Source organism: Dendronephthya gigantea, unplaced genomic scaffold (genome assembly GCF_004324835.1).
Source record: "Dendronephthya gigantea isolate DGI-Jeju-01 unplaced genomic scaffold, DenGig_1.0 000082F, whole genome shotgun sequence".
NCBI lineage: Eukaryota > Metazoa > Cnidaria > Anthozoa > Malacalcyonacea > Nephtheidae > Dendronephthya > Dendronephthya gigantea.
In genome coordinates, this window is record NW_021163092.1 from 256,104 (window position 1) to 283,407 (window position 27,304).

Consider the following 27,304-nt stretch of genomic DNA (forward strand, 5'->3'; position numbering starts at 1 on the left):
TGGATCTTTGCGTGTTGTGTTACGTTGTCTCACAGACATCAGGTTTATGGAAGTCTTAGAGGATTATGAATCAGGAAGAATGAAGGAACGCTTGCAGGAAGAGTTTTCCAAGGTTGGAATTAAAGTGGAAGGACTGAAGGTGAAGATTGAAAACATGGAGGAGGTGAATGAAACAAAGGAAGTAATTATGAAGCGGTAAATGTCTGATTATTAAGAAATTGTTATGCAATCTATTTCCGAGAATACTTTATAGCCCAATGGACGATTTGCGCTTTAGACTAATTTTTGATCGAAGTAAGAAGAAAATAAATCATCACATGCAGTTAAAAAGATCTTTCTTAAATAAGTGCAAATGCAAAGTTTTGCTGCGAAATTTTGTAAAATACGGAAAATAGGTATGCGAAGATGGCATATTTTCTATGCTTTTGTATTACGTGTGGAAATGTGTAACTAAATTAGTTACACACTTCCGGCCTTAAAAAGTATACAAAATTCGTGAACGTCGCATGGCTATATTTTCCGAAATTTAGAACAATTCGCAGCCAAACTTGGCATTTTTACTAAGTTTAATTTCATTTTACTAAATTTAAGAGTTCTTTCAGAAAATGTCCTTTTTCATGATCGCCGGGGTAATAAATTAGTCTAAAGCGCAAGTCGTCCATTATAGCCCATATTTTTCTTGGGAGGGGTGGGGAGGAGGGTAGTAGCAACGAAATTCTTTGTAACTATATGTATAATGAATAGCATGGTTTCGAGTTCAATTTGGATATAACATGCATATACACGAGTGAGTTTTTCAAAGTCACAAGAAACTCTGATTTGAAATTTTGAACCACCCAAGTAACAAATCTTTCGCACATTCCCTGATAAGGCCATATTACACCGTGTAATCTTTATGCAACCTGCAATACAATTCATGATTTTTATGGATTTATAATTGGCAATTGCGGACGTTTTGCGTTTATTATACACTCGTGTTTTTACACTACAATGACTTTTCAGTAATGAACATTTTGTAGAAGCAGAATTACGTTGTAAGTGCATGGAACCGCCGCAGGGGGCATTAAACCGTGTCACACTTTAATAACTCTTATATAAAATATAACCACAAATTATGCATTCACATATAACCACAAATTATGCATGTCACAATCAGGTACAGTGCCATGTTTCAAAATTACTTGCCCACTTATAATTATGTCTGTTTACACGGCAAAATTTAAAAATCGCCCTGCTATTTTTGGCTTTAAAACATTCCAAATTTTGTCAATTTTTAAATTAAAGTGCGCTCACATGTTGTGAGCAGAACCGATGCGCGGGTTATTACATCCACGTTAAATTGACAGCTTAGCAGATTATCGGCTACTATACGAGGTAGTTTGACCCAACAATAACGCAAAAATTTTCTTAATCCCCGAGCGGGCGCGGAGCGCCTGCGAGGGTACTAATTCCGCTCGGAGATTAGGAGTTACACCCGGAACCCGGTAGAACATAGCCGAATCCAAAGTTGTCCAAATTCTTTGTCATGGACGGTCCATAGAGATTATAAATAAAACTAGAGGGGGCATCAAGGAGAAATTGGGGAGCGCGTTAATTGGGCGCAAATTCAAGTCCCGGATGTTCACTCATTCCGGATGTCCGAGGTCAAAATATGTCGTTTTTAACGAGTTTTTTTTATTTCTAAATGGTTTTTTCCCTAAAATATCATTTCAGGATATCTAAGGTAGTAAAACCAGTTCCAAAAAACACTGTTTTTCCTTAAAAAACCGGCAAAGCGACCTGGAAAACGAATATAATTTTTTTAATACAAATTTTAGTTGTTGCTAACGTGGTTGCTAAGGAGGCATTGATCTAGCCAATCAGCGCTTGGCTTAGCATCCGGGACTTGAATTTGCCCCCCATTATCGCGCTCCCTTTTCCGACTGATGTTTCTGATACCAATGCCTCCTCTAGTGTTATTTATAATCTCTATGGGACGGTCGACGTTGGGTGGTTTTGTAAGTTATGCGCATGCGGGAGTAACGTCTGGTAATCAACGAACGTTCTGATTGGCTAAGACAGAAAGTTTGTATTTCAATGAGAACGTCAGCAATTCATTTCGTAAACATTTTTGTAATTTGTAAAAGCGTTTCATAAACTTTGTGCAAAGAAAGTAAAACGAGAAGAAACAAGATATATGAAGCATGACAGTTAGCAAAGATGAACGTGGATACGGTCAAGACAAAGCCGTGTAAGAGGAATAATTCATAATCTGCAAACTTATAAATGTTTTCAAAGACAAAGGGTACGTGTTTATTTGTAAAATTTTCAGCATTTTATGCAAACGCATAAACCTGTGAAAGGCTATATATTACACCTTTGCTTTAACTTCAAAAAGTGTTTTTGAAAGTGTAATTTGAATTTTGGTATCAAAAATACACACCATATTTATAAAGTATAAAACTTTTAGCCGCCGGCGTCGACTGCAATTACAGAATAAAATAACATTTGAAGTCTTTTCTTTGTCTGTGAAGATTTTGTACTGTTTTAATCGTTTGAAACTTCGATTTTAAACCGTTACTTAATTGCTGGCATGGTATAATCACTGAGCTATATAATAATTCCTGGAGGACCAGCTCCTGATCAGAAAGTGAAGCAAAAAACATGGCGGATTTTGAGTTTTGCTGACGCCACATGGTCCCCTTTGCCCATGGTAATTACCACTGACATACCGCGATACAAAGTCAAAAACGTGTCCGTCACCCTCCCGATTTTTGACTGATATCAGTTTTTGAATATTTTTTTATTCATCTTTCCCGCCTCACTCTAAATTAAAAAATGCCGAAGTTTTGCTGCGTTATTGGTTGTCATAATTCCTTCTCGAAGGAGAATATTACCTCCCACCGGTAAGATATTATGCAACTTCATAATTTTGTAGTTTTTATCGCACAAAAACACGATTTTGTTTGCACGTATTGAGGAAATGGCGTCATTTTTTATTTTTCGCACATTCAGAAATAGTTGTAAAGAAATTTTAAGTAAAGAAAGGGTTGAATTTCTCTGACCTTTGAGATAATTTGCATTCTATATTATCGTGTTTTGACTGTTTTCAGTTTTCAATGTGTTTCGTGACCACAAACGGCAAAATTAATTTAACTTTTTTAATTGTGGTAAGGCTTGAAAATACAGTGATATCATTTTTTTTATTCAATAGCTCTAAAATCAAATTTACAAGAACATGTGCTAGAAAATACATACGTATACATACATACACACATGTATTTGATATACCGCATTAATATATCCAATTATCCATACTAGAAAATTTGAATTAAAATTTAAAAAACCCATTTAGCTGATGCTATGTATTTATAAACATTAGTTATATTTTAACATTACTCTAACATTCAAATATAGTTTTCCTGATGCTAAGAAGAGTCCTGAGTTACATGCCTTATGGATGGAGAATATAAACGAGAATGTTCCAGTTGAGTTTACTCCAATTAAGGGAAGTCGTGTGTGTTCTGAACATTTTAGTGTGGACATGATGCAAAAAGTTGGGCAAAGGACAATGCTGTTGCCATATGCTATCCCAACAATATTTGAAAAGTCTCAGGTTTGTGCCTCTTTTAATTAAATTGGTGAACAATTAAGATTATAATTTTCTTTAAGACTCAACTCCAAGGAGCTGTTGCTAACTACTGCAGTGCAAATCATATTATGTGAAGCAATATTCATTAACACTAAAAAAAAAATTAACAGCCTGAATTGCCATACATTTAGGTTGCAAACATATATAAGTTTTTGCTGGTCACCTGCAATGCATATAATTTTGTCACTAGTGGAATGTATAACTCGATAGTGCATGAGTACCATCTTGTCTTGCATGTCTTGTGTGGCATTTTACACCATAGATAAATTTTTAAACAGATAAATTTTTATTGTGTTATCAATATTAAATTTAACATTTCTGTCAAGGTAATTACACAAAATGTGGAACATGTAGAGGTTGCATCAAAAGATATTGCAATTTGGATGACTGGTAGAGATTGTGTAAGTACGCAAGAAGTACCTGGACTTATGGTAAGTGAAGACATTGCAGTAGATTTAGCAACTGGGAGTACTGGTAAAGTAGTTGTTCCAGGTGTCAGTGATAAAAAGGTAAGCTCTCATAATGTAAGTGTACAAGGTAAAGAGCTCACTACAGATAATGTAATCACACATGGAAGAAAAAGAAAGCCTTCAGATGAAGACTTTGATGAGATGGCTATTAACGGGGTAAGTACTCCAAAAAGAATACATGCAAGCCATGTGAACCATGATCACACTTACCATATCAGTGAATCTCCTCGAAAAATGAAGAAAAATGTTGATAATCTTGTAAACAACTTGACTAATTTGCAGAAGAAGTTTAAGGTGTCAAAACAAAAAACAAGAAGGCTAAAGAGAAAGGTTAGCACTTTGGAGTCAGTGGTAAGTGAACTGAGACAGAGTAATCTCATAAATAGTGATTGTGCTGCAATTTTGGAAACAACCTTTTCCGGAGTTCCAAAGGAACTGATGAAGAGGTTAGTGTCGCAAAAGAAAAGCAAATATCCTGGGGCGTATCCACCCGAGCTAAGGTCATTTGCTCTGACCATAAAGTTTTATTCGACGAAGGCATATAATTATGTTCGGAAAAGTTTTCAGCTGGGGCTACCACACGTATCTGTGATCCGATCGTGGTATACCTCGATGGATGGTGAACCCGGTTTCACGAAAGATGCCTTGACAGCTTTGAAAGCTAAGGTCCTTGCTGCAAGAAGAAAAGTGAAGAAGTTGTTTGCGCCGTCACCTTAGATGAGATGTCCACACGAAAACATGTTGAGTGGGATGGTAAGAGAATGCGTGGCTATGTCGACCTCGGAACGGGCATTGAAGACGACTCTCTACCTGAGGCAACGGATGCTCTTGTATACATGGCTGTTTGCGCAAACTCAAGTTGGAAAATACCCTGTGGATATTTTCTAGTAAATGGACTCACTGGTGAAGAGAAGGCAAACTTAACGAAAGAATGCGTTCGGAAATTGCACGAAGTTGGGGTGAAGGTGATTTCTTTCACATGCGACGGTCCTTCGACCCACCAGGAGATGTTAAAGGAGCTCGGCGCAATTCTTACACCTGATAGCCTGCAGGCGTATTTTCCGCATCCGTGTGACCCAGAGGCCAAGATCTACGTGTTTCTGGATGCCTGCCACATGATAAAGTTGGTGCGAAACACAATGTCGGACTGGCAAGTTCTGAAGGATGAAGATGGGAACACCATCAGTGGCAATTTATCGAGAAATTGCATCAATTGCAAGAATCAGAGGGTTTACATCTCGCAAATAAGCTTCGTGCAGGGCATATCAAATGGAAACCACAGAAAATGAAGGTAAACCTTGCGGCGCAGGCGCTCAGTTCGAGCGTCGCTGATGCTTTAGAATACTGCAAAGGTAAGCTGAAATTGCCACAATTTAAGGGATGTGGTCCAACTGTGAAGTTTATTCGTGTTTTTGATCGTCTCTTTGATGTTCTGAATTCCAGAAACCGGCTGGCGAAGAATTAAAAAGCGCCAATCAGGAGATCGAATTATCAGTACACGAAGAAGTTTCTGGACCAGGCGAGTGAGTACATCCGAAATCTAAAGGGTCCTGATGGAAGATCGATTCTCAAGACAAAAAGAAAGACCGGTTTCTTGGTTTTCTTATTTGCATCAAAGCAGTTTTGGGATTGGTCGACGATCTGGTTATGCCTGAGAAACCAGTCCTGAAGTACCTTCTGACGTACAAGATCAGTCAAGATCACTTGGAGTTGTTCTTCGGTGCTGTGCGAGCATGCGGAGGATGGAATAACAATCCAACCAAACGGCAGTTTGTAGCGGCGTACAAGCAACTGCTGATGAGGCACAATATTAAAGGAGGTCATGGAAACTGCGTTGCTCAAGATGACACAGATACTGAACTGCGTCAAAGACCAGTGTGAAATTGAAGAAACGCCGACTGGGATCTCAGACGTGGCGATTGCTACGACCTGGAGTTGAGAGAGCCAACTGCCGTCGATCATGACTACTGTGATGTGTCTAATGCCATTGAACTGTCTGAGTACAAGGAGGCTGCAATATCGTATATTGCTGGATACGTCTCGAAGATGGTGACGAAAAAGATCCATTGCACCCAATGTACAACGGTTCTGACGACGACGGAAGAGAACATACCGGACTTGTTCGTAACATGGAAGACGAATGGGGGTTTGCAACTACCGTCACACGGACTGATTAAGATTTGTGAAGAAAGAAAAGTGCATTATGAATGCTGAATTCTAACCAAGGTGGTTTAACTCGTAGCGCTGGACTATCAGGAGCAATTGGGAAGACGGTGCTGGAAACATGTGTGAAGAGCGGGGTCTTCAGCACGTTGAACCAACACATGTTTGACTCAAGTGCTGTGGACAACCACCTGTTCACTCTGATAAAGTGCTGTTCTCAGAGTTATGTCACGATTCGAATGCATCATTTATGTAAGTTAAGGAATGCAAGTATGCATGAGAAGGTAATACGAAAGCAGTTTTCAAAGCTTGTGTTGTTCAAACACCAGTAGAGTTGACACATGACCTGGGCACTCTTGTGGTGCTTTCGAGGTTTGCCTGTAAGCCTTGGAATGCAATGTCAATGTAACTGACCATGAACTAATGGAAATTGAAATTTCATCCCTTTCTATTTATATCAATTAATTTTCTACATCTTTACGAAAATGGAAATGACCAAAGACCTCATTTCTCAATATTTCAGTCATAGACATTGTATTTTTCGAAGGTTGGGCGTATCCTGGCACAATAATTTGTGTTTCGAGGAAGAGTGTGCATTGTTGAGAATGCATGGTCAACGGAACATGCACATTTTAGATGTGTCTAGGGGTTGACAGAGTAATGTGTGTATGGTGTTTGACAACAGTCAATTAATATTTGGCAGATGAACAAATTATAAAATGTATTGATATGTCACTATAGGTAAATATTGTTTTTGTTCTTTATCTTTTCAATGTGTTTGCATTCATGCAGTTCTGTCATTAATTTTGTATTTTTTCTTATTTTTTGTTAGACTAAGAGCAACTGAAAAGATTTAACTACAACCATAAAAGAAATTATTTAATATTACTATTATTATTATTAGAATAAATATTAGAAGAAACAAATTATATTTATAGATATCAGATGAACTAAATTAAACTTTTGTTAAACAGGAATATGACCAAACAGACACAAGGGCAATATATGTTAATGTTTGGCTAGCCATGTAGATATTCCATCTTTCTTGACATCTTCTGAGTTGTCCAAAAAAATTAAGGTATTGCATCACAGATCCATGGAAGATATTCCTCAATCCTCACTTGTCTTGGTATACTCTTTGTTCAATATTGTAACCAAAAAATTGTTGAAGAAGATGTTGTGGTATGATCACACACTGACTTTATGCTGGACAAGAACAAAAAAATCTCATCAATCACGACAATCGAGTTGCACTGAAATACAGATCTCAATTGACTGGTCAAAAAATTTATTGTCACATCACCATTTGATGATACATCAGCCAGTGATATCACATTCTATGAAACAAAATCATGGAGAAAACACAATCGAGAGAAACAGTCCAGTCAACTATTATTCTTGTTCTCAAAGTATCATGATGCCATTTCATTATACTGTTTATACATGAACCAGTGATACCACATAATGTGAAAATCTTGTTAAACACATCAACAAAATCATGGAGAAAAGACAATCAAGAAAATCAGCTAGTCAACAATATATATTCTTGCTGTTGAAGTATCATGATTGATGCCAATTAAAGATGCTGGTTGTACATAATCAAAATTTAATTTACCATCACTCGTGTGGAGGAATTGGGTGTCACAGAGAGAATGGAGTTCAGGGTGTCACAGAGAGAATGGTTTATATGCTTTGGCAGTTAAACATTGACAGTGTAAATTTGTAAAATATAGCTATTATACTGTAATACTGACATTAGTTTATATTGCACAATAATTCCTTTTCTGTTCATATATATTTTTGTAACAGCAAATTGTTTTATACACTTTATATTTTTTTTGAGGCAATACCAGAGGTGTAGCTGGAAGGGGAATGGAGGGGCCTGGTAAAATTTGGGGCCCTCCTGGGAAAATGAAGTGAATCATTGTTATGCTATCAATAATGCAAAACACCTGATCTGACCTATTGAAGTTATCTATCATTAATGTTTAGCACAAATCTTGTCTTGAGTCACACTGCTGCCCGCGTAGGTTTTCGATAGCCCCTCTCTTCCCCAAAATTCTGGCTACACCTTTGGGCAATATATACATTGTATAAATTGTGATTATAGTATATCATTGATTTATTATTATTGCAAAGATGTAGTTATTAAATTATATATGATTTACTGTTTATAGTACATGGCTTAATTTACACTTTCTGTCATGGGTAATTGAAAATTGAGATCTAATGTGTTAATTAAAGCATATAATTATATTCCTCTTTATTACTTTCAAGGTATACAAGTAATACAAGGTAAAAAATACTAGCAGGATTTTATTGTGTTATAAAGGTCAGGGATTACAGCCCAGGGTTAAGATAAAATTATAATATTTGACAAACTTGCGAAAATCCCTTTAATGGACATTTTTGTTTAATTAATACAAATAAGCCAAACAGAGTACCAGTTGGCAGTACTGCACATATTTGAATGGTTTATTTAACATTGTTTTGCAGTGGAAAGACCCGAAATTACCAAGTCTGACGACAATGATGATGATGATGTTACCAATTAGTTATTAATCAACTATAATTTTTGTGTTTACTTATAGCAGAGACTTTATCAATTATTGACAATTGATACTAGAAACTTGAATAAATCATGAATATATATTCTATGAAATCTCTATATTAGCCTTTCTCACGATGACATTTTTGGGGTACTTTCAATTTTCTCAAATAGGATTTAATAAATTATAACCACATGAAAAGCATCAACAGACCACGTACTTGAAGAATAAAATTAAAGCATATTCATCATTGTGAGAAAGGATAACTAAACTTTGACATGTGTATGAGTTATCAGAGGAATATTAAAACTTTTTATGAAATTAAATGCACCTCATTAGTTTGTCACAGTCCTGTATAAGGCCTTAGGCCTACAGAGTCGATGATGCATTGGTTTATTGGCTTCGAAATGATAGGCCTGTTATGGCTGTTAATACCAGTTAGCTAAGGATTCAAATTAGTCATCTGGTTTTCCGGGCTTTTTTGCCTGTAGAAATAAGTTCCTGTAGAACAAATAGTTTACACAATACCATGTTTATTAATACTTTCATTTGTAAGTTGTTTTTAACCGCATGCGAATAATGCCAAATATGTGAGTGCAAATGTATTCCTTGCTTGTTTGCCGATAAAAAGCAATCTCATGATAATATTTGGCGTTATTTCGGGCCCTTAAGATTCTTAAAAAACAAAGGAATGGTCAATCAATAATCGATGTCTATACAAAAGTTGTGTCTTACAGTCGTGCCAATAGAAGCGTTCCGAAAATTGTTGACCAGTTCATTTCCTAACTTGAAGGAACACATCTGCACAATTCATCAACAATTTAAAAATTTCCTTAAAAAGTTCCTAACTTCCTGTTTCATTGACCAATCAAATTTTATATTTTATTTTTAAGCAATCTGATTGGTCAATGAAACAGGAAGTTAGGAACTTTTTAAGGAACTTTTTAAATTGTTGAGGAATTGTGCAGATGTGTTCCTTCAAGTTAGGAAATGAACTGGTCAACATTTTTCGGAACGCTTCTATTGGCACGACTGTAATACCTGTTTCACTTCAAGGCTTCTGACTTTTCTTCTCGCTTTCCTTGGGCTTGTAGAAGTTTAAATATCAAACAGATTCAAAAATATATTTTTCCTTCGTAAATGCAAAACACCATATTTGTGGCGGAGGCGTACAAAAGATTCGTATTGCCTATATTCTTTGCACACTTTTCACAGATAAAATTTTAAAAAAAAGCATTCTCTTGTAGCGGGCTAATATTTGAGCCTGGTCAGTGGTAATTACCATGGGCAAAGGGGACTATGTGGCGTCAGCAAAGCTTCTACGCATGCGCAGAAGGGCGAAATCCGCCATGTTTTTTGCTTCACTTTTTGAGAAAAAAACATTAGGAGCCGGTCCTCCAGGAATTATTATATAGCTCAGTGGGTATAATGCAGCAAAATTGAACGGGCAATGTTTACACTAGCTTTATGATTATTTTTGTATTGAATGATGGAAACATTAGCTATAATATACTTGGTAAAATATAATAAGACTGATTTGAGTTTTGTGACATTTCATAATATAAGTTTAGGTCTGGTTAACTCAGGAAATTGTGTACTTGGTTTGAAATAGCGAGGGGTTGCTGCATGCATGTATTTCTAGTAGAGAATTATACTGTTCGAAGTATGGTACTATACAGTCGATAGTGTAATTTTTTATTCTTTTCTATTGATAATATACGCAGGTCCCGGACGAAGAATATTTCTGTTAGCGACATCAAAAATCTTGTTATTAGTGATGTGGAGGATGGTAATAAAGATAACGAGGTAGGAAAACTTAAGGTGGTTAAATTTTGCAATTGGTTTTTTAAAACCGGTGAATACTTTTGTAGCTTTGGTCCAAAGGTATAGTAACTCAAAAAAAAAAAAAAAAATTAAAATTAACTCCATCTAGGAATTCAAAGAGAAAATTCATATGACATACTAAAACAAAAACAGAGCTAGTAAGCTTAATTTGGGGAACCGATAAAATCTTTATAAATTAATGTTCAAATATGCGTAAAAACAATCGATATCAAGAGAAATAAGTGAGGCACAAGACGAATTTATGAACATTTCCCCCCCCCCAACAAAAAAATAGGTATACAAATAACTCTGGTAAGGACAATTACTTTCTTAGACTAAATTAAAAACAGAAATGGTTAAACATGATTCACAACTGGCATCTAAACAAAAAGCTCTTGAAATTAGTCTGAAGCAATATGGAGAATATCATCCCGTCACAGCTAAATGTTACCACAACATTGGAATCGCACAAAATAAGATGAAAGATTTCAAGTCAGGATTAGCTTCGCATCAAAAAGCTCTTCACATCAGATTGAAACTATTTGGAGAAGATCATCCCGACACAGCTAGCAGTTACCACAACATTGGATACGCACAAAATCAGATGAAAGATTTCAAGTCAGCATTAGTTTCACATCAAAAAGCTCTTCACATCAGATTGAAACTATTTGGAGAAGATCATCCCGACACAGCCAGTAGTTGCAACGAAATTGGATGCACACAAAATGAGATGAAAGATTTCAAGTCAGCATTAGTTTCACTTCAAAAAGCTCTTCACATCAGATTGAAACTATATGGAGAAGATCATCCCGACACAGCTAGCAGTTACCACAACATATGTTGTGGTAACTGCTAGCTGTGTCGGGATGATCTTCTCCATATAGTATCCAATATTGGATACTCACAAACTGAGATGAAAGATTTCAAGTCAGCATTAGTTTCATATCAAAAAGCTCTTCACATCAGATTGAAACTATTTGGAGAAGATCATCCCGACACAGCTAACAGTTACAACAACATTGGATGCACACAATTCAAAATGCACAATTTTAAGTCAGCATTAGAGTTGCACCAAAAAGCTCTTGAAATCCTATTAAAACTATATGGGGAAGATCATTCTAGCATTGCTAAAAGCTACGACAATATTGGGGACACACAGAGTAAGTTTGAAGATTACAAATCAGAGTCAGCATTAGAGTTGAAAAAAAAAGCCCTTGGAATCAGATTGAAACTATATGGAGAAGACCATCCCGATACAGCTAGCAGTTATAACAGCATTGGAATCACACAACACGAAATGAAAGATTACAAATCAGCATTAGTTTCGTATCTAAAAGCTCTTCACATCAGATTGAAAGTATATGGAGAAGATCATCCTGACACAGCTATCAGTTACCACAACATTGGAATTACACATAATGATATGAAAAACTACAAGTCAGCATTACAGTCGGATGAGAAAGCTTTCGAAATCAGATTAAAACTATTTGGAGAAAATCATCCTGACACAGCAAGTAGTTATTCCAGCATCGGCTCAACACAAGATGGGATGAAAAATTACAAGTCAGCGTTACAGTCGCAAGAGAAAGCTTTCGAAATCAGATTAAAACTATTTGGAGAAGATCATCCTGACACAGCAAGTAGTTATTCCAGCATCGGCTTTACACAACATGGGATGAAAAATTACAAGTCAGCGTTAGAATCGAAACAAAAAGCTCTCGAAGTCAGATTGAAAATATATGGAGAAGATCATCCCGACACCGTAGAGACTTATCGTGACATTGGTGTCACAAAACGTTCAATGAGGAACCTCCACGCAGCACTTGACCTGCATCAATATGTCGTGCAAGCACAACTGAAACTGCATGGTGAATACCACGACGATACTGCTTTTAGTTATGGCAGCCTGGGAATCACACAAAGCGAGATGAAAGATTACAAGTCTGCTTTAGAATCGCATGAACATGCTCTAAGAATCAGTTTGAATTTGCATGGAGAAAATCATCCTGACACTGCCGGTATTTACGGCAACATTGGAGCCACACAATGTGAAATGGGAAACTACAAATCCGCATTAGAGTCGCACAACAAATCACTTCAAATTAGATTGAAATTGTTTGGAGAACATCATCCCGACACAGCTGATAGTTATACCCAAATTGGGATCGCACAACAGGAAATGAAGGATTACAAGTCAGCATTAGAGTCCAAAGTGAAAGCTCTACAAATCCTAGTAAAACTCTTCGGAGAAGATCATCCTGAGATGGCTGAGTATGATCTCGATATTTCTCGGGTAAAAGGTCTTTTGAATGATAAGGCGAACCCTGGACAGATACAAGGGAAACCGCCAGTTTGGAACGATTATTTGTAGAGTAGAGCAATTGAAGATTTAAAGAAATTACAACTACATTTTTTGTTTGTTAGGCCATATTAGAGTATAATTATACATGCAGAGCATATCTAATATCTAATCTAAATTCCAGTTTTGATTCGCCAATGTTGGTTTATAGAGTTGCGCAAATTTGTTGGAATTTTATGATTGTGTTTTATTCGGCAGAAATGTAATGTATGAGCGCTAATCAAGCATAGATGTCATCATAGACAATCCAGAAGACAATCCAGAAGAGATGATGTCATTGTATAAGCCCATACTAGAAATACATGCATGCAGCAACCCCTCGCCTCGGTTAAGCGAAATGAGTTAAGCATAGGGATGGTGACATGATAGTTCGAAAATTTTGTGTGGGTTGGGGTGTTTGGAGGGTACTTGGTATTAATATTGTAGGTATGTGAGAAGAGAAGAATGGAAATATATTTCTGGAAGCGGAAGCACTGTAGTCATAGCAACTCGCAACCAACATCGCAATTCGCAACGGCCGTATATTTTCAAAGAATCAAAGTTTACCCTCATATTTTGGTGAAAAAAAAGGCAAAAATACGACAAGATTCTAACCATTTTCTGGAAGTTAAGTTACTCATCTATAGTCACTGTTATGGTAAATTATTTTAATTATTAATTACCATGAAATATAACATCAGACGTCTCATACGGCTTCCGAAGTTTTATGTTTACGCCCCGACTGGTTTTTGCACGCGAATATTTTAAAAAAATGGAGTTTTTAAATGAAATTATAATGTCGTCTATCACATTACACATTCATATTTGTAGTGAAATACGTTTGAGAATACAAAAGTTGTGTTTACCACAAAAGAATGACTTTTTATACCTGTGCCGGGTCTTATTTTCAAGTGTAAAATCTTCCGACTTCATTATACACGGTGAATAAGGTCGAAAATTTAGTCTTGTTTTTTTTTTTAAACCGTAAAAAGTCCTGACCACATTCGACTGATTCGAGTTTCCCTCTGATGTAATTAAGAAATAAATATATTCCATATTTATGAAAATATAAATAATATGAAAATATAGACCAATTGCGAAACTTAGTAACCGCGCCTTCGCTCAACATGGAAACGAGGCTTATTGTGCAAAAAACAATATTTGTATTTTTTGCAGTACAAAGCTATTCGCCGAGTTATATGCCGTTTTTCGCCTTTGTTTTACATATTTTTCGATACCTTTCAGCTTGGTTTCATCGTTGTTATCATAGTTTTCAGGTTAGGAAGTTTTGCCTTTCAATTGAGGCGTTTTTGTGGTGTTTTCATTAATCTTTTCGGCTGCTTTCGTCGGGGAAGTATGGAAAAGGCCGACACAAACTCAGGTAAAAATTTAGTTTTTCCAAACTATTTCGTCTCAAGTTTTGAAAATGTATTTCATTTTTCTCCCTCTTATTTGTGCAAAATTTGGCGATATATATTTGGTGCAAAATCTATGTTTTTTATGTCAAAAATTATTGAAAAGTGACAGTCAGATTATATAATTTTCAAACCTGATGACTGAAATGGCTTCATTTATTCAAATTTATTCACAAATATCACTGTATTTTTTTTTCTTTATACCACAGTAATACTGTTAAAATGGTCCAAAGTAACTGACTGAAATGTTTTTGTTTATATTCGTTTTAATAAAGTAGAGACGATGCATAGCTTGCATGCCGGCCTGAAGGTCGAATTTTATAAAAGTCGAATTCGAATGCATCTGAGTTTGCATCTGAATTCTGCATTTGTGTTAGTACAAAACACTATTCTTTCTATCTACTACCATGCAATAGATGTTTAATAAGGGTGAACCAGGAATACTTGAAAAGGAAACGATTCCGTTCACCATCATAAACGGAAAAACACTTGCGAACTCCGGTTTAAATATTTTTCGCTTTCGGCTTTGCCATCATGTAAAGGTGTATCTTAAAAACGCTGCAGCTCGCATTGTGGCTACCTTTATTGTATGTTATTGCCGGAAAAGGAATATTCAAATTGCAATTCAAAATAGACAATGATATAATGTCTTGGTTATAAGTATTTTACTATCCATGTCATGCATGTGTGCCAAGTTGAAGAGTTGTTTTGCTTTTCAGTCGGCATCACATCACATGTACTGTAGTTTATATACACAAAGAAAATAAACATAAAACTCCGTTGCTTATTTTATCTTTTATAGTTTTTGTCAACAGATTTCTACTATTTTTTGCTGAGCTGTAAAATTGCTGTCAAATTACATCTTATCGATTGATAAAATTGGTATAAAAAAATTTTAGATGAGAAATGTGAACATGGTGGTTTGTTCGATCGTGACTTTTCAATAATTTTTGACATAAAAAACATAGATTTTGCACCAAATATACATCGCCAAATTTTGCACAAATAAGAGGGAGAAAAATGAAATACATTTTCAAAACTTGAGACGAAATAGTTTGGAAAAACTAAATTTTTACCTGAGTTTGTGTCGGCCTTTTCCATACTTCCCCGACGAAAGCAGCCGAAAAGATTAATGAAAACACCACAAAAACGCCTCAATTGAAAGGCAAAACTTCCTAACCTGAAAACTATGATAACAACGATGAAACCAAGCTGAAAGGTATCGAAAAATATGTAAAACAAAGGCGAAAAACGGCATATAACTCGGCGAATAGCTTTGTACTGCAAAAAATACAAATATTGTTTTTTGCACAATAAGCCTCGTTTCCATGTTGAGCGAAGGCGCGGTTACTAAGTTTCGCAATTGGTCTATATTTATAAGTTTCTTCAAAATTTTGCGAAATGACAGTTATCCAGGTTTAAAAATACTGATATTTGTCTCGACCAATCAAGAGCTTAGTACACTGGCGCATACGCATAACGTAGAAGACCGTCCATGGCGTGAGGTCCATTGCATAATGGCGGACAACTTTGATTTCGCCTTTGCACATCCTGGGTGTAAATATCCGAGCGGAATTAGTACCCTCGCACGGTGCTCCGCACCGGCTCGGGGATTAATTAACTGTAACTATAGAGTAATAAGCGCATTAGGTACAGTGTGAGGTAAATTAGGCGTGTGCAGATGACAAGCACATAAAAGAGACAAGAAGAAAGATACTGTGATACGAGTAGAAGTCAGATACTTGTTAAAGATATCGCTTGTTGATTTATAATAATAGAAGTAAAGTATTGGACTGAAATATTAAATAAATAAACTAGTATTAGCAAATACCGGGTGTCCCAGAAAAAAGTACTCTGGTTTTGATTCATAATAGCTTGTAAACTAGCTAAGTTATTAAACTGAAATAACTTTCACTAGATAGAGGGAAGACTAACGTAGATTTTGATATATTACAGTTGTATTTTAATTAAAAAATGTACGGAGATATAAATGTTCAAAATTGGTAGCATATTTCTGGATGTGTCTGCAAAAAATGCCGTATCAAATATTAATCAAGCTTTTCTCAACTGAAACATGCACTATTAGCAGTAAATAAATGACACTTGACAAATTGCTTATTATGAAACGAAGTATTATTAGTTACAGAAAACAAGGAAGATTTATTCGTTCGGAATCGCGTGTCCCCCAACACGAATGTACCGCCTAGCCCGTGAGACCATTGCGTCGATGGAGTCATGGATCATTCGTTGTTCTAGATTACGGCATGCTGTTACGATTGAGTTGCGAAGCTCTTCTAAATTCTGCGGTTGCTGATCGTGTGGTACATTCCAAATTTGCTGCTTAAGGTATCCCCAAAGAAAAAATTCGCATATTGCATTATTTACTGCTAATAGTGCATGTTTCAGTTGAGAAAAGCTTGATTAATATTTGATACGGCGTTTTTCGAATAATTCAGACACATCCAGAAATATGCTACCAATTTTGAACATTGATATCTCCGTAAACTCTTAAGTAAAATACAACTGTAATATATCAAAATCTACGTTAGTCTTCCCTCTATCTAGTGAAAGTTATGTCAGTTTAATAGCTTAGCTAGTTTAGAAGAGATTATGAATCAAACCGGAGTACTTTTTTCTGGGACACCCGGAGTGTTGAGTTGAAATACCAAGTAACTATATTTGTAACATAAACTTTTTAGTTTCAAATACATAGGCTAGAACATATCATATTATCGTACAAGAGTATTACTCCTTGTTTTTCGTTATGAAGAATTATACCGTTTTTTCCCTCTTGGCTAGTCTGATGATTCAAAAAACCTTTCGAATCAGATTATTCAATATAGCGTATAGAGTAAAATAAATCAGGGTACGCATGCAGCTGCTGATGGGGGCACGAAATACGATATGTCACAACACCCAAGTTCAATACGACTATGTTAACTTCTATTTTTTATCAATTAAGATCTTCTCAAAGATAAGACGCCAACTACGGTAATAAATTACGGTTGCACAACACATGTAGGAGGCTCATCTATAAATCTTAATATGCATGCACTTTAATAGATAAATAAGTTCAAAAATTGCAATGCCTCCAATATTTGCCTGAAATTTGTATCACGTTGGTAGCATATATGCAAGATTTAAGTGAGATGATTCGTGGTAGAAAATAATAAAGAGATCTCACTCTAATTTTGGTCTACATGAACAGTGATTTCACTCGTCTAGAAAGATCTAAAGTCATAACCAACAAAATCTTGTTTACTTCGGCAACAAAGTAAAAAAGACTCCTTCAGTTTACCAAAATATTGGTCATTTGCGACGTTGTTTATAGTGAGTAAAATATTACAAAAAGATGAGAGTCGGGCATTCAATTTAAAAGACATCCTTGCAGAAGAAAACCTCACTTGTCAAAAACATTCCACTTCCAAAGACCCTTTCTCACGATGTCGAATATGCCGCCATTTTTTGTGTACTTTTTTTTCAAAACTGTGAGCGCGAGACCTCCTAATCGCGACTGTCTTTAATTTTAGACTGAGTCTATTCTTCAAATGGTCTGTTGATTCTAAAAATATTGCTTTTCATGTTACCATAAGTACCCCCAAAACATCATCGTGAGAAAGGCTAAATGCGTTCATTCAAACTTGAACACTTTTGGCAGTTTTGTGGCACAATTAATTTAAATACTGATTCTCTCCGTAGCAACTCTCTCGAGGAAATATGTAATTTGTTAAAAGTTCTTTTCGCTGAGTATGCAAAACTGTCGATAAAATAAAACGTGCCAGTATTTCTAAGTGGCCGACTAAACCCATTTTCTGCATGTAACCGCGAAGTTCTACCAGTTGATTATCCCAGGAGGGGGGAAGCGCAGCGGAAAAATAATTACCGAGACATAACCGCCCTTACTTGTAAAAAAATGGCGTCGCTGATGTCAAACTTAGATCTGGACATTGCGCTATTCAACACCTGTGCCTATGTTGAAACCCCAAACACGGTTACTTCCAGTAATAACCTAAGCAGGGTAGGCTTCCAGCGTCTTTCAATATCAGCATAATTCGTGTGCGCAAGGTACAAAATATTAATTTTGCTCGTTTAATACACATTTAATAGTTTTAAAAACTAGCATCTCATGACGTTAGATCTACATTCTAATCACATATATACAAAGACTTGCTGGACAATTACCAAGAGCTCGAGCGCAATTTAAGCGACACCAGTTGTCCATGGATGGTCGCAGGTTGTTAGGTAAGGCATGGGAATTCTTTCCTGCCGGGTTGGTGGGGTGTGGGGGCCGAGGTCGCATTGTAGAGAGTGGTCTTCTGGTGGGTTTTGGGCGCTGAGTTGGCCTGTTAGCAATAAACCCACCTTACATGTTTGCCTAATATTTTAGAATATGTCTTCAAATAAGATGGAATGAGATTCCCATTAATTCCTCTTGACGTTGCCCGTTTGTTTTGGCAATGCGCTAAACCAGGTGCAAATTAGTTTTTCACGAGATCACTAGTGCGTATGAGAATTTAAAGTTCTTCAATTAATCGTTCTGCGCGTGCATCTCAATTTTATAAAAGCAAAAATATGAAAAGTGCAACCCTATCAAAATGTCCAAAAGTACGTGTATCTATCGTTTGACGTTAAAACCTATAAAGGCCGTGTAACTCTATTGCGTGTGATAGAAAGGTACGAGTCGTGAATGGAGATAATTTCATTTATTTCGTACGAACGCGCTGAAATCGCACATATGGCTTGCGCGTTGACGGCCGCTATTAAAGTAAAATACAGTTCTACTACCATGCATAAAGAACATTGGCCGCGACGGCTGGTTTAGTGACAGTTTTGAATCACCGAGCATGCGCCAAATTGGCTGCGTTGACAGCACATGCATGCAAGTGGAGGCCAGCCTAAGTTTTGCGTCATATTACCGTGTTCAACCAATTAGTGTTGTATTAGTGGCCTATCGTTAGCGTAAAAGGGAAAACAAGTCTATCATCAATCTTAACGAAAGTTGATGACCATGCCAGCCTGTGCACCTGCAGATATACTTGAACCATCTGGTAATGATGTACCTCATAATAATTATGTTGTCGATGTGATGGTTGCGACACGTTCCAGAGCAATTAAGGTCCCCAAATCTTCTTTACGAAGACTCCCGCAAATCATCGAGGTCAAAATCCGCACCCATTGATGTCGCAAACACCTCCCTTTCGGCTGTTAATTGAAAGAAAAGGAAGAAGAGAAGAGCAAAAAACCCAGCAACCTGAACGTCAAATGGGAGGAGATGATGCCCGATTTCACCATGAACAATCCTGTACTGGGAATATCTAGATCACCGGCGGAAAGAGAATATCTATAGGAGGAGTAAGGTCCGCTAGCAATACGTTAGTGCATGAACTCATCGAAAAAGACAGCGATTGATTGCCATATCTAACAAAGCAGTCCATCAAAACTGACATCCACCTCACTTTTGCCATTTGATTTCAACCCTTCCCCTCCGCTTATTCAGCTCCTATATAAGCACCATCCTCTCCGAGTATTATCAGAAACCTGCCAACGTTCCTATAAACATGGCTCAACCATGATCGGTGAGAGGATTGCAGTCATTGGAGGTCATTGAGCAGTTTCACCAACAGTTCTTTAAATCAAGTTCTTGAAGCAAAATTGTCTTTACTTCGAGGACAGTAATTATCCAATTCAATTATCCCAGTGTTCTCGAAAGTTTTGAAAGTTAGTCCTTACGGGTGAAGCAAAGTGCAACTCACGCTTGTGATTGTATGTGAAAATTTATCGGGCATTACACAATAATTATGAAACGAGACTACCGATACACTGTAAAATGTACCTATATTTTAGGGCAACGTTTAGCCTGTGAATCAATCTACTTCGAGAATATGCAAATTACACAGTTCATAACATTTTGGATTGATATAAGAGAATTAAAAAAATAAGTAATTTCTCCGCTCTCTGCACAGTATAGTTGCTCCGATCCTCGTGGACCCAGCAGAAGAAATATATCCTCTCCATCGCCCATTTTAAATGTCCCAGCTCTTGCGTACTTAAAAGCAGAGCTACACAGAAATAAAAGCGTGGAAATTTTCTTAAATTAAAAAAAAATTTTTGCCCCCCCTCGCAGACTTTCTGAACTGAATTGGTCTTTTAAGAAAAACGGTATTCCCAAACTTTCAACCTAGTAAAATGTTATTTGATCTACCTACGGCTCGACAAATATTCACCTCGACCTTGATAATATCACTAATATCTTCTTCATAAACGGCTTATTGCTATACCTGTTCATTAGCATTTAGGGTGGGAACATATAAATTGTAGATACTTATTGTATGAACAATAATTAAAGACCTGACCGCATTGGGACACATAAAAGTAATTTCCACAACTTTGTTGTTTTGGGAAAATTGTTTTCATAAACACAACAGGTTGTTATTATTTTGAATCCACTCGCAAACGCTTTTCATTTGGAATAAATCCGATCTGGATGCTTTCTCTGGCTCAATTTAGACGTGTCAAACACTGTTAAACGACTGTATTAAGCCAGGTGTGTTTCTAAATACTCTACCACACCACTTTATCGAAACCGGGAAAAAGTCATGAAATAATTTTACGTCAAAACTTAGAGGCTCGATTGTTTTCCCTTACATATGAAATTACTTGTGCTTGGATCGATATACATACTGAACTTGTATACTCGTACCCAACGTCTAAAAAGCATTTTAGTTGAGCATAAAATATTGATAGATTTCAAATTTTTAATTTTGTCAAGTTGAAAGACCACCTATTCGATGCGATATATTCTGGAGATTATATAGGTCAATCTCATCGCGTAGATAAGCCTTAAATCTAGTTTAAAACTTTTTGAATAATTTACACCACTAACTATTAGGTTAAGGTCTAATTGAAAAGGGCACAAGAAATTCAACATTGTCTCTGATATTTTTTAGCTGCTGGATTAGATATATTTTCAGAGCAAATTATTTCTTGAATCGGGCAGAAGAATTTTCCCAGGGAGGAATGGTTCTACAAGCTGGTGCATCACTATTCGGGGGGAAATATTTGTTCCACATCAGCACTGACAATGTTGAAGTGGCGCGGCACATTTGCAAAACCGCGAGAACGCTGGGACAAGGTTTTGGGCAAGGACTAGGACAAGGGCTGGGAATTGGACTGGGGTTGGGTCTAGGTCTAGGTGCCCTGTATGTTGGTTATAACTCATTGGAACGATTAATCAAAGACTCAGTAACAAGAAGTGTTGGTGGCGAACGCGATGATCAGGAAGTTCGTGACATTCGACCAGGATGTTTGCATGTTGAGTTACATTGTTTCACAGACGAGAGGTTTCTGGAAGTCTTGGCGGATTACGAATCAGGAAGGATGAAGGAACGCTTGCAGGAAGAACTTTCTCTGGTTGGAATTAAAGTGGAAGGACTGAAGGTGAAGATTGACAACATTGAGGAGGTGAAAGTAACAAAGAAAGCGATTGAAAATAGGTATCAAAAGTCTTTAAGCCTTTTCAGACAGGACATATTTCAAGATAAACACTCAAACTTTGATCAGTAAAATGATTTTGATCAACACTTCTTTAGATACAACTTGTCTTTTCATAAAGATACAACTTGTCTTTTCATTCAACGTCCCCATTTGGGGATATCGATCGACCACTTTACGTAGAGGATTAAAGTCTCTTTAAGGCGACACGATGCTTTGACTTTTCATACTGTATTACAATCCTGATAAGCCCATAGTTTTATTTTCGGGTATTAGAAAGCAAAAAAAATCAAAAACCAAACGCTATAATCGAAATATTTTTTATCTCATTTTATTTTTGTCCAGCAGATGCATTGATGAAAAGGGTTTTTCGTTCAGAAAGGAAAATGTTGAAATATGTGCTACTGAGAGTGGTCTATGGGCGGGGGAGTATGCCGAGGTAATTCAATGTAGCGAAACGAATTTCCGCGCGGGTTTTGCAGAGTCGGATATAATCGATTAGCTGAAAAAACGCGTGAAGTTCGGGCAATCAAAACATTTCTTCCAAGGCCTGACAACAATGGATTTTATGAGGATAACAATTGCATTTTCGACAAATCTAAGAAAGTTTATCGTAGGAGTAACAGCAGCGAACAAAAAAAAGCAAATTTAAGTGTATTAGCTGAAGAAGACCTTGAGGAAGCGCTCCGTCAATGTTCATTTCCAGAAAGATCACCTCACCTGAGGGATCTTATGCAAACAAAAGGCAATTCGATCTTTTAGCATGGAAGATATTTACAACTTTTTGATAAAAGACGCAAACCTGTTAAAAAAAGCAGAGCATTTTATGATTCTAGAATTGATTTTAAACTGATCATGTCGAAGAGTTAAAGTCAGTAAGGTCTAAAAGCACTTAAATGTTTCATGAATCCATTGTTATAACGGTTGTAAAATATATCCTTGATTGCGTGAACTTTAACTGAAATATACTTTGAAATCTATCCACGCAAAACCGACATTATATATCAAAGCAAATCTAATCTGCTTACGAGCTAGAACTTCTTTACTTATTCATAGAGAAGTAAGATTAGCCCGGGAATATCGAACAATCAGTCACAGGAATCGTATAATTATAGTGATACCATACATTCTCCCTGTTAGAATGTTATTCAATTCAATATATTTAAGCGCCGAAAATATCCTGCAAAAACTGCATACGATTCGTCCGGTATTGGAATCTTGCCACCACAGATAAAAGACTACAAGTCGGCATTGGATCTGATAGGAACACGACTGTATGGAAAACCAAGTGATCAGAATCTGTCCGGTTTTGAAAGCACGCATCTTGACGTAAGCGATTTCGGTCAGGCATTAGAGTCGACAGAAAAAGACTTTCAAGTGAAACTAAAGCTTATTGGAGACGATCCTGCAGCAACAGCTGACAGTTATCACAACATTGGAATCTCGCGACACGAGATGAAAGATTACAAGTCAGCGTTGCGGTTACAACGAAAAGCGCTTGAAATCAGATTGAAGTTGTATGGAGAAGATCATCCTGACATGGCTCAAAGTTTTCGAGAAATTGGCAACACACAATATGAGATGAAAGATTACAAATCAGCATTAGAATCGCATCAACGGGCTTATGAAATAAATTTAAACCTGCATAGAGAGAATCATCCCGAGACTGCTGAAAGCTGCGACACCATTGGAATTCTACAACATGAATTGAAGAATTACAAATTAGCCTTAGAGTGGAAGCAAAAAGCTCTCAATATTAGATTAAAACTATACGGAGAAGATCATTCACGCGTAGCTAAGAGTTATAATAACATCGGAATCACACAACATGCGCTGAAGGATTACGAGTCAGCACTTAGTTCACATCAAAATGCACTTCAAATCAGATTAAAGCTACATGGGGAAGATCATCCTTATACCGCCCAAAGTTATCACGACATCGGAATCATACAACAAGAGTTGAAAGATTTCAAGTCAGCAATAGAGTCGGAACAAAAGGCACTTCAAATCAGATTAAAGCTGTATGGAAAAGAGCATCCCGACCCTTTGGAAATGTATCGTGAAATCGGTGTTACGCAACGTTCAATGAAAAACTTCAAAGCAGCATTAGAGTCACATCAATATGTCGTACAAACGCAATTGAAACTGCGTGGTGAATACCATAATGATACCGCTGTCGCCTTTTGCAGCCTGGGAATCACGCAACAAGAGATGAAAGATTACAAGTCTGCATTAGGTTCGCATGAACAATGTTTAAAAATTAGATTAAATCTTTACGGAGAGGATCATCCTGACACCGCGGAGAGTCTTCGCGATATTTGAGCCACACAATGTGAGATGGGAGACAACGAATCTGCATTAGAGTCGCACAACAAAGCTCTTCAAATCAGATTGAAATTGTTTGGAGAAGATCATCCCGACACAGCTGATAGCTATTTCCAAATCAGTTTTGTACAAAAGGAAATGAAGGATTACAAGTCAGCATTAAAATCTAAACAAAAAGCTCTTCAAATCGTAGTAATTGGAGAAGATCATTCTGAGATTCCTGAAAATTATCTCGATATTTCTCAGGTGCAAGATCTTTTGCATAATAAAGGGAGGGAACCTGGACTGGAAAAGGAGGGCCCTGAACTGGAACAAAAAACGTTGCCAAATTGCATAGAAAAATATTAGTAAAGACGATAATCGGAACTTTAACAAAATGTAAACTGGATTTTTTTACCCCTTTTAAACCACGCTAAATTTATCGAGACATCGCAGCCATGTTGGGCAGCCGTAACAATTTCATCGTAGTTTATATAATGTAGTTGCACATATTTGATGAATTTTGCATAGGGTTCTGTAATCGCTGCTGACAATCGATGCTGAGCCCAGTGCCTTTGCTGCGTGATACTTCTGGAACTAATGTCCGTTCTTAGGCATCGTTTCCTTTTTAATTTTGATTGTCGTTCACTTTATTCAAGTTTCGCGCATTAATAATTAATGAAATAAGCACAATCATTCCGTGGCTGTCAACCTAGAGCGATATAAATTACAATTTGCAACTCGTAAGGGCCATTACTCAAACTACTGTCCACGAAACTACCAATAAACTAAAATAGTGAGGGAATAAAACACCATTTTTGTGTGTAAGGTGTTGAACCAATACTAAAAGTGCACATATTTTCCCCTTTATATAATTTAATCGATATGATGATAATTTTGTTTCTCCGTAAGACAATAGACCTTATGCATAATGACGTATCAAGCCGTGACGACAGCAGGGAATTCTGGTTTCAGTAGTCACGGGGGAAAAAACTTCGTTCAAAATTTCGAAATTTTACTTCGAAAACTTTAAAATCTCCCGCCGACTATACTAAGACCAGAATTCCCTGCAGATTTCACGGCTTCTCACGTCATTATGCATGCATTCTTGGAAATGCAAAATATTACTAAGAAGCACAATTATTCTTGCAACTTCCTAATACAGCGGCGTCGTAATTGTCACTAGAAAGTGTACCAGACACGGAGTAGTTTATATTTTATCCCAATTTTATTTCTTGAGGTAAGACAACTTTCTTTATTCATCCGCTGATTCTGGTAAATGCTTAAAAAACGGTTTTCAGCTCGCGACAATTACGCATATACTTCAATGTGTCGCGGCTGGTGTTGTAGATGTAAAGCAGTTAGTTTCACGCTGGATTTTCTAACATACGACAATATGCTAAAATTCCTTAGTCCTGTTAAGGTGGCTCGATACAGTTTTCAAAAACTTTGGTTGGCAAGGAAACATATTAAAATCAGTTTCTGTAGTTGAAGCCGAAAGCCAAGACCGCAGTTATCTGCTTGTAGAAAAGCTGAGGCTCACCACTTACGAGCAACTTTCACTCAACTCTAACTCTAACTTGGCGCTTATGCGTAAGTACAACACATATAAATTGTAAAATCAGATGAATTATAACCTTTACGCTTTATGCTAAATTACGCAACATTTTTTATATATACAAAGTAGAATAAACATTCCCAGTCACTCAAGTCAACTGATTTTGTTATATCTTATAGAATAAAATTGGCTCGTAACATACCCACAATTTTCTTACTATAGTTTTAAATCTTAGCATCAAATGTGGTAATAACAACTGCCTAAATAGACAAAACACTTCTCGACGTTTCGACCTGAGGGCCTTCGTCAATATTTGATGCTAAATTGTTTGAAAACGCTGCCACGCTGCTCCTTGGTTATATTAGTTTTAAATCTATCTGATTTTGGTAGGTCCAGATGGGTAAAAACCGTGACCTGATGTATCTATTCACTTGACTCATATTTTCAAATACTTTTTTATGGTTTCACTTTTGATTACATGCCGGAAATGGAGTATGTAATTCCATGACCATGTAATAGGCACTTTATCGTGTTCGTCATTTAAAATTTAGCTGTCTTGATGTTGGAAAATCTTGACAATGAAAATTAAAGCATAAAATGTGAACTAAGCTGTCGAAAACTTGTACGGTTTACTTTCAAATGTATTTTATAAACTTTAAAGTTTGCCGCTTACGTTACGTCTATTTTAAGGTCTGTATAACAAATTTTGTTTGGGTGTATGTGTTGAAAGTTTAGACATTCGGCTCATGACTTCAGACTACAATTGAATACCCTAAATACTTAGAACAAGAACTTAATCTCAATTTAACATTATCAAGCTATAGTATAGCTTAGCCTGCGTGCAGACGTATAGAGAAAATACAGCCGAGCTATGCCCCGTCTGAACACTAATAAAATTGGGCACGGATACCCATTTGTTGGCCTTGCCCTTTCAGGTGATGCTCTCCAACGGTCCAACCCCCCCCCCACTCAATTAGCTGTAACATCGAAATAAAAAAGTTCAACTGAAACTATTTGACCATAAATATCTGCGTTTACAGAAAATGTACGGCGGTTATGGCAGAAGGGGTAGTTTTCCTCGGAGAGGCGGATTCGGTGGACCCCGTCAAGGATACCACAGATCGAATAACGAAGCTGGATGTATGTTTTGCACTGGGGTTTATGAAAGTCAACAGCCACATCAGCGTGATGAATGCCGCGAATTTCAGCAACTGAAAAAGAATACCTCGTACAAACCTTACGTGAAAGCAAAATTAAACGACAAAGATGAGCGTGGTTTCGCTGCTGCTGGTTTTTTGTTGTGGAAGAAAGGAATTGAGAACAATTTGCAAGTCTTAATGGCTCGCGAATATCGACATGGCAACGATTGCCTCAACTTTCTTGGTGGAAAACGGTTGCAAAAAGCAGAAAGTGCGATAGAAGTAGCGTTGGAGAAAGTCAAAATGGAATGTGGACGACAACTCTCTCCCAAGGCGTTGGAAGGAATGAAAGGTGCACCACTGGTACATTGGAGCGGCAGATCTTCAAAGTACGCGCTTTTCCTTTATGAATTAACGTTATG

At 36.9% G+C, this 27,304-nt stretch overlaps 2 protein-coding genes across 2 annotated transcripts; both read left to right on the forward strand.

The window, feature by feature from the left end:
- Positions 1 to 11,934: 11,934 nt before the first annotated feature.
- Positions 11,935 to 13,008, forward strand: LOC114532913 (nephrocystin-3-like). Its single transcript, XM_028554498.1, has one exon. It carries the CDS (start codon positions 11,935 to 11,937, stop codon positions 13,006 to 13,008), a length of 1,074 nt encoding a protein of 357 aa, XP_028410299.1.
- Positions 13,009 to 21,407: 8,399 nt separating this feature from the next.
- On the forward strand, positions 21,408 to 24,203 carry LOC114532914 (nephrocystin-3-like). The gene is made up of 3 exons (XM_028554499.1): positions 21,408 to 21,883; positions 22,230 to 22,320; positions 23,049 to 24,203. Exons 1-3 carry the CDS (start codon positions 21,408 to 21,410, stop codon positions 24,201 to 24,203), a joined length of 1,722 nt encoding a protein of 573 aa, XP_028410300.1.
- Positions 24,204 to 27,304: the final 3,101 nt, after the last annotated feature.

Bases quoted from the DNA above. Each gene is read 5' to 3' on its own strand.
- LOC114532914 (XM_028554499.1), top strand. From the start codon at position 21,408: ATGGTTCTACAAGCTGGTGCATCACTATTCGGGGGGAAATATTTGTTC. The intron at 21,884-22,229 runs GTATCAAAAGTC...TTTGTCCAGCAG, and splicing joins AAGAAAGCGATTGAAAATAG to ATGCATTGATGAAAAGGGTT. The intron at 22,321-23,048 runs GTAATTCAATGT...AATATATTTAAG, and splicing joins GGGCGGGGGAGTATGCCGAG to CGCCGAAAATATCCTGCAAA.
- LOC114532913 (XM_028554498.1), top strand. From the start codon at position 11,935: ATGAAAGATTACAAATCAGCATTAGTTTCGTATCTAAAAGCTCTTCAC.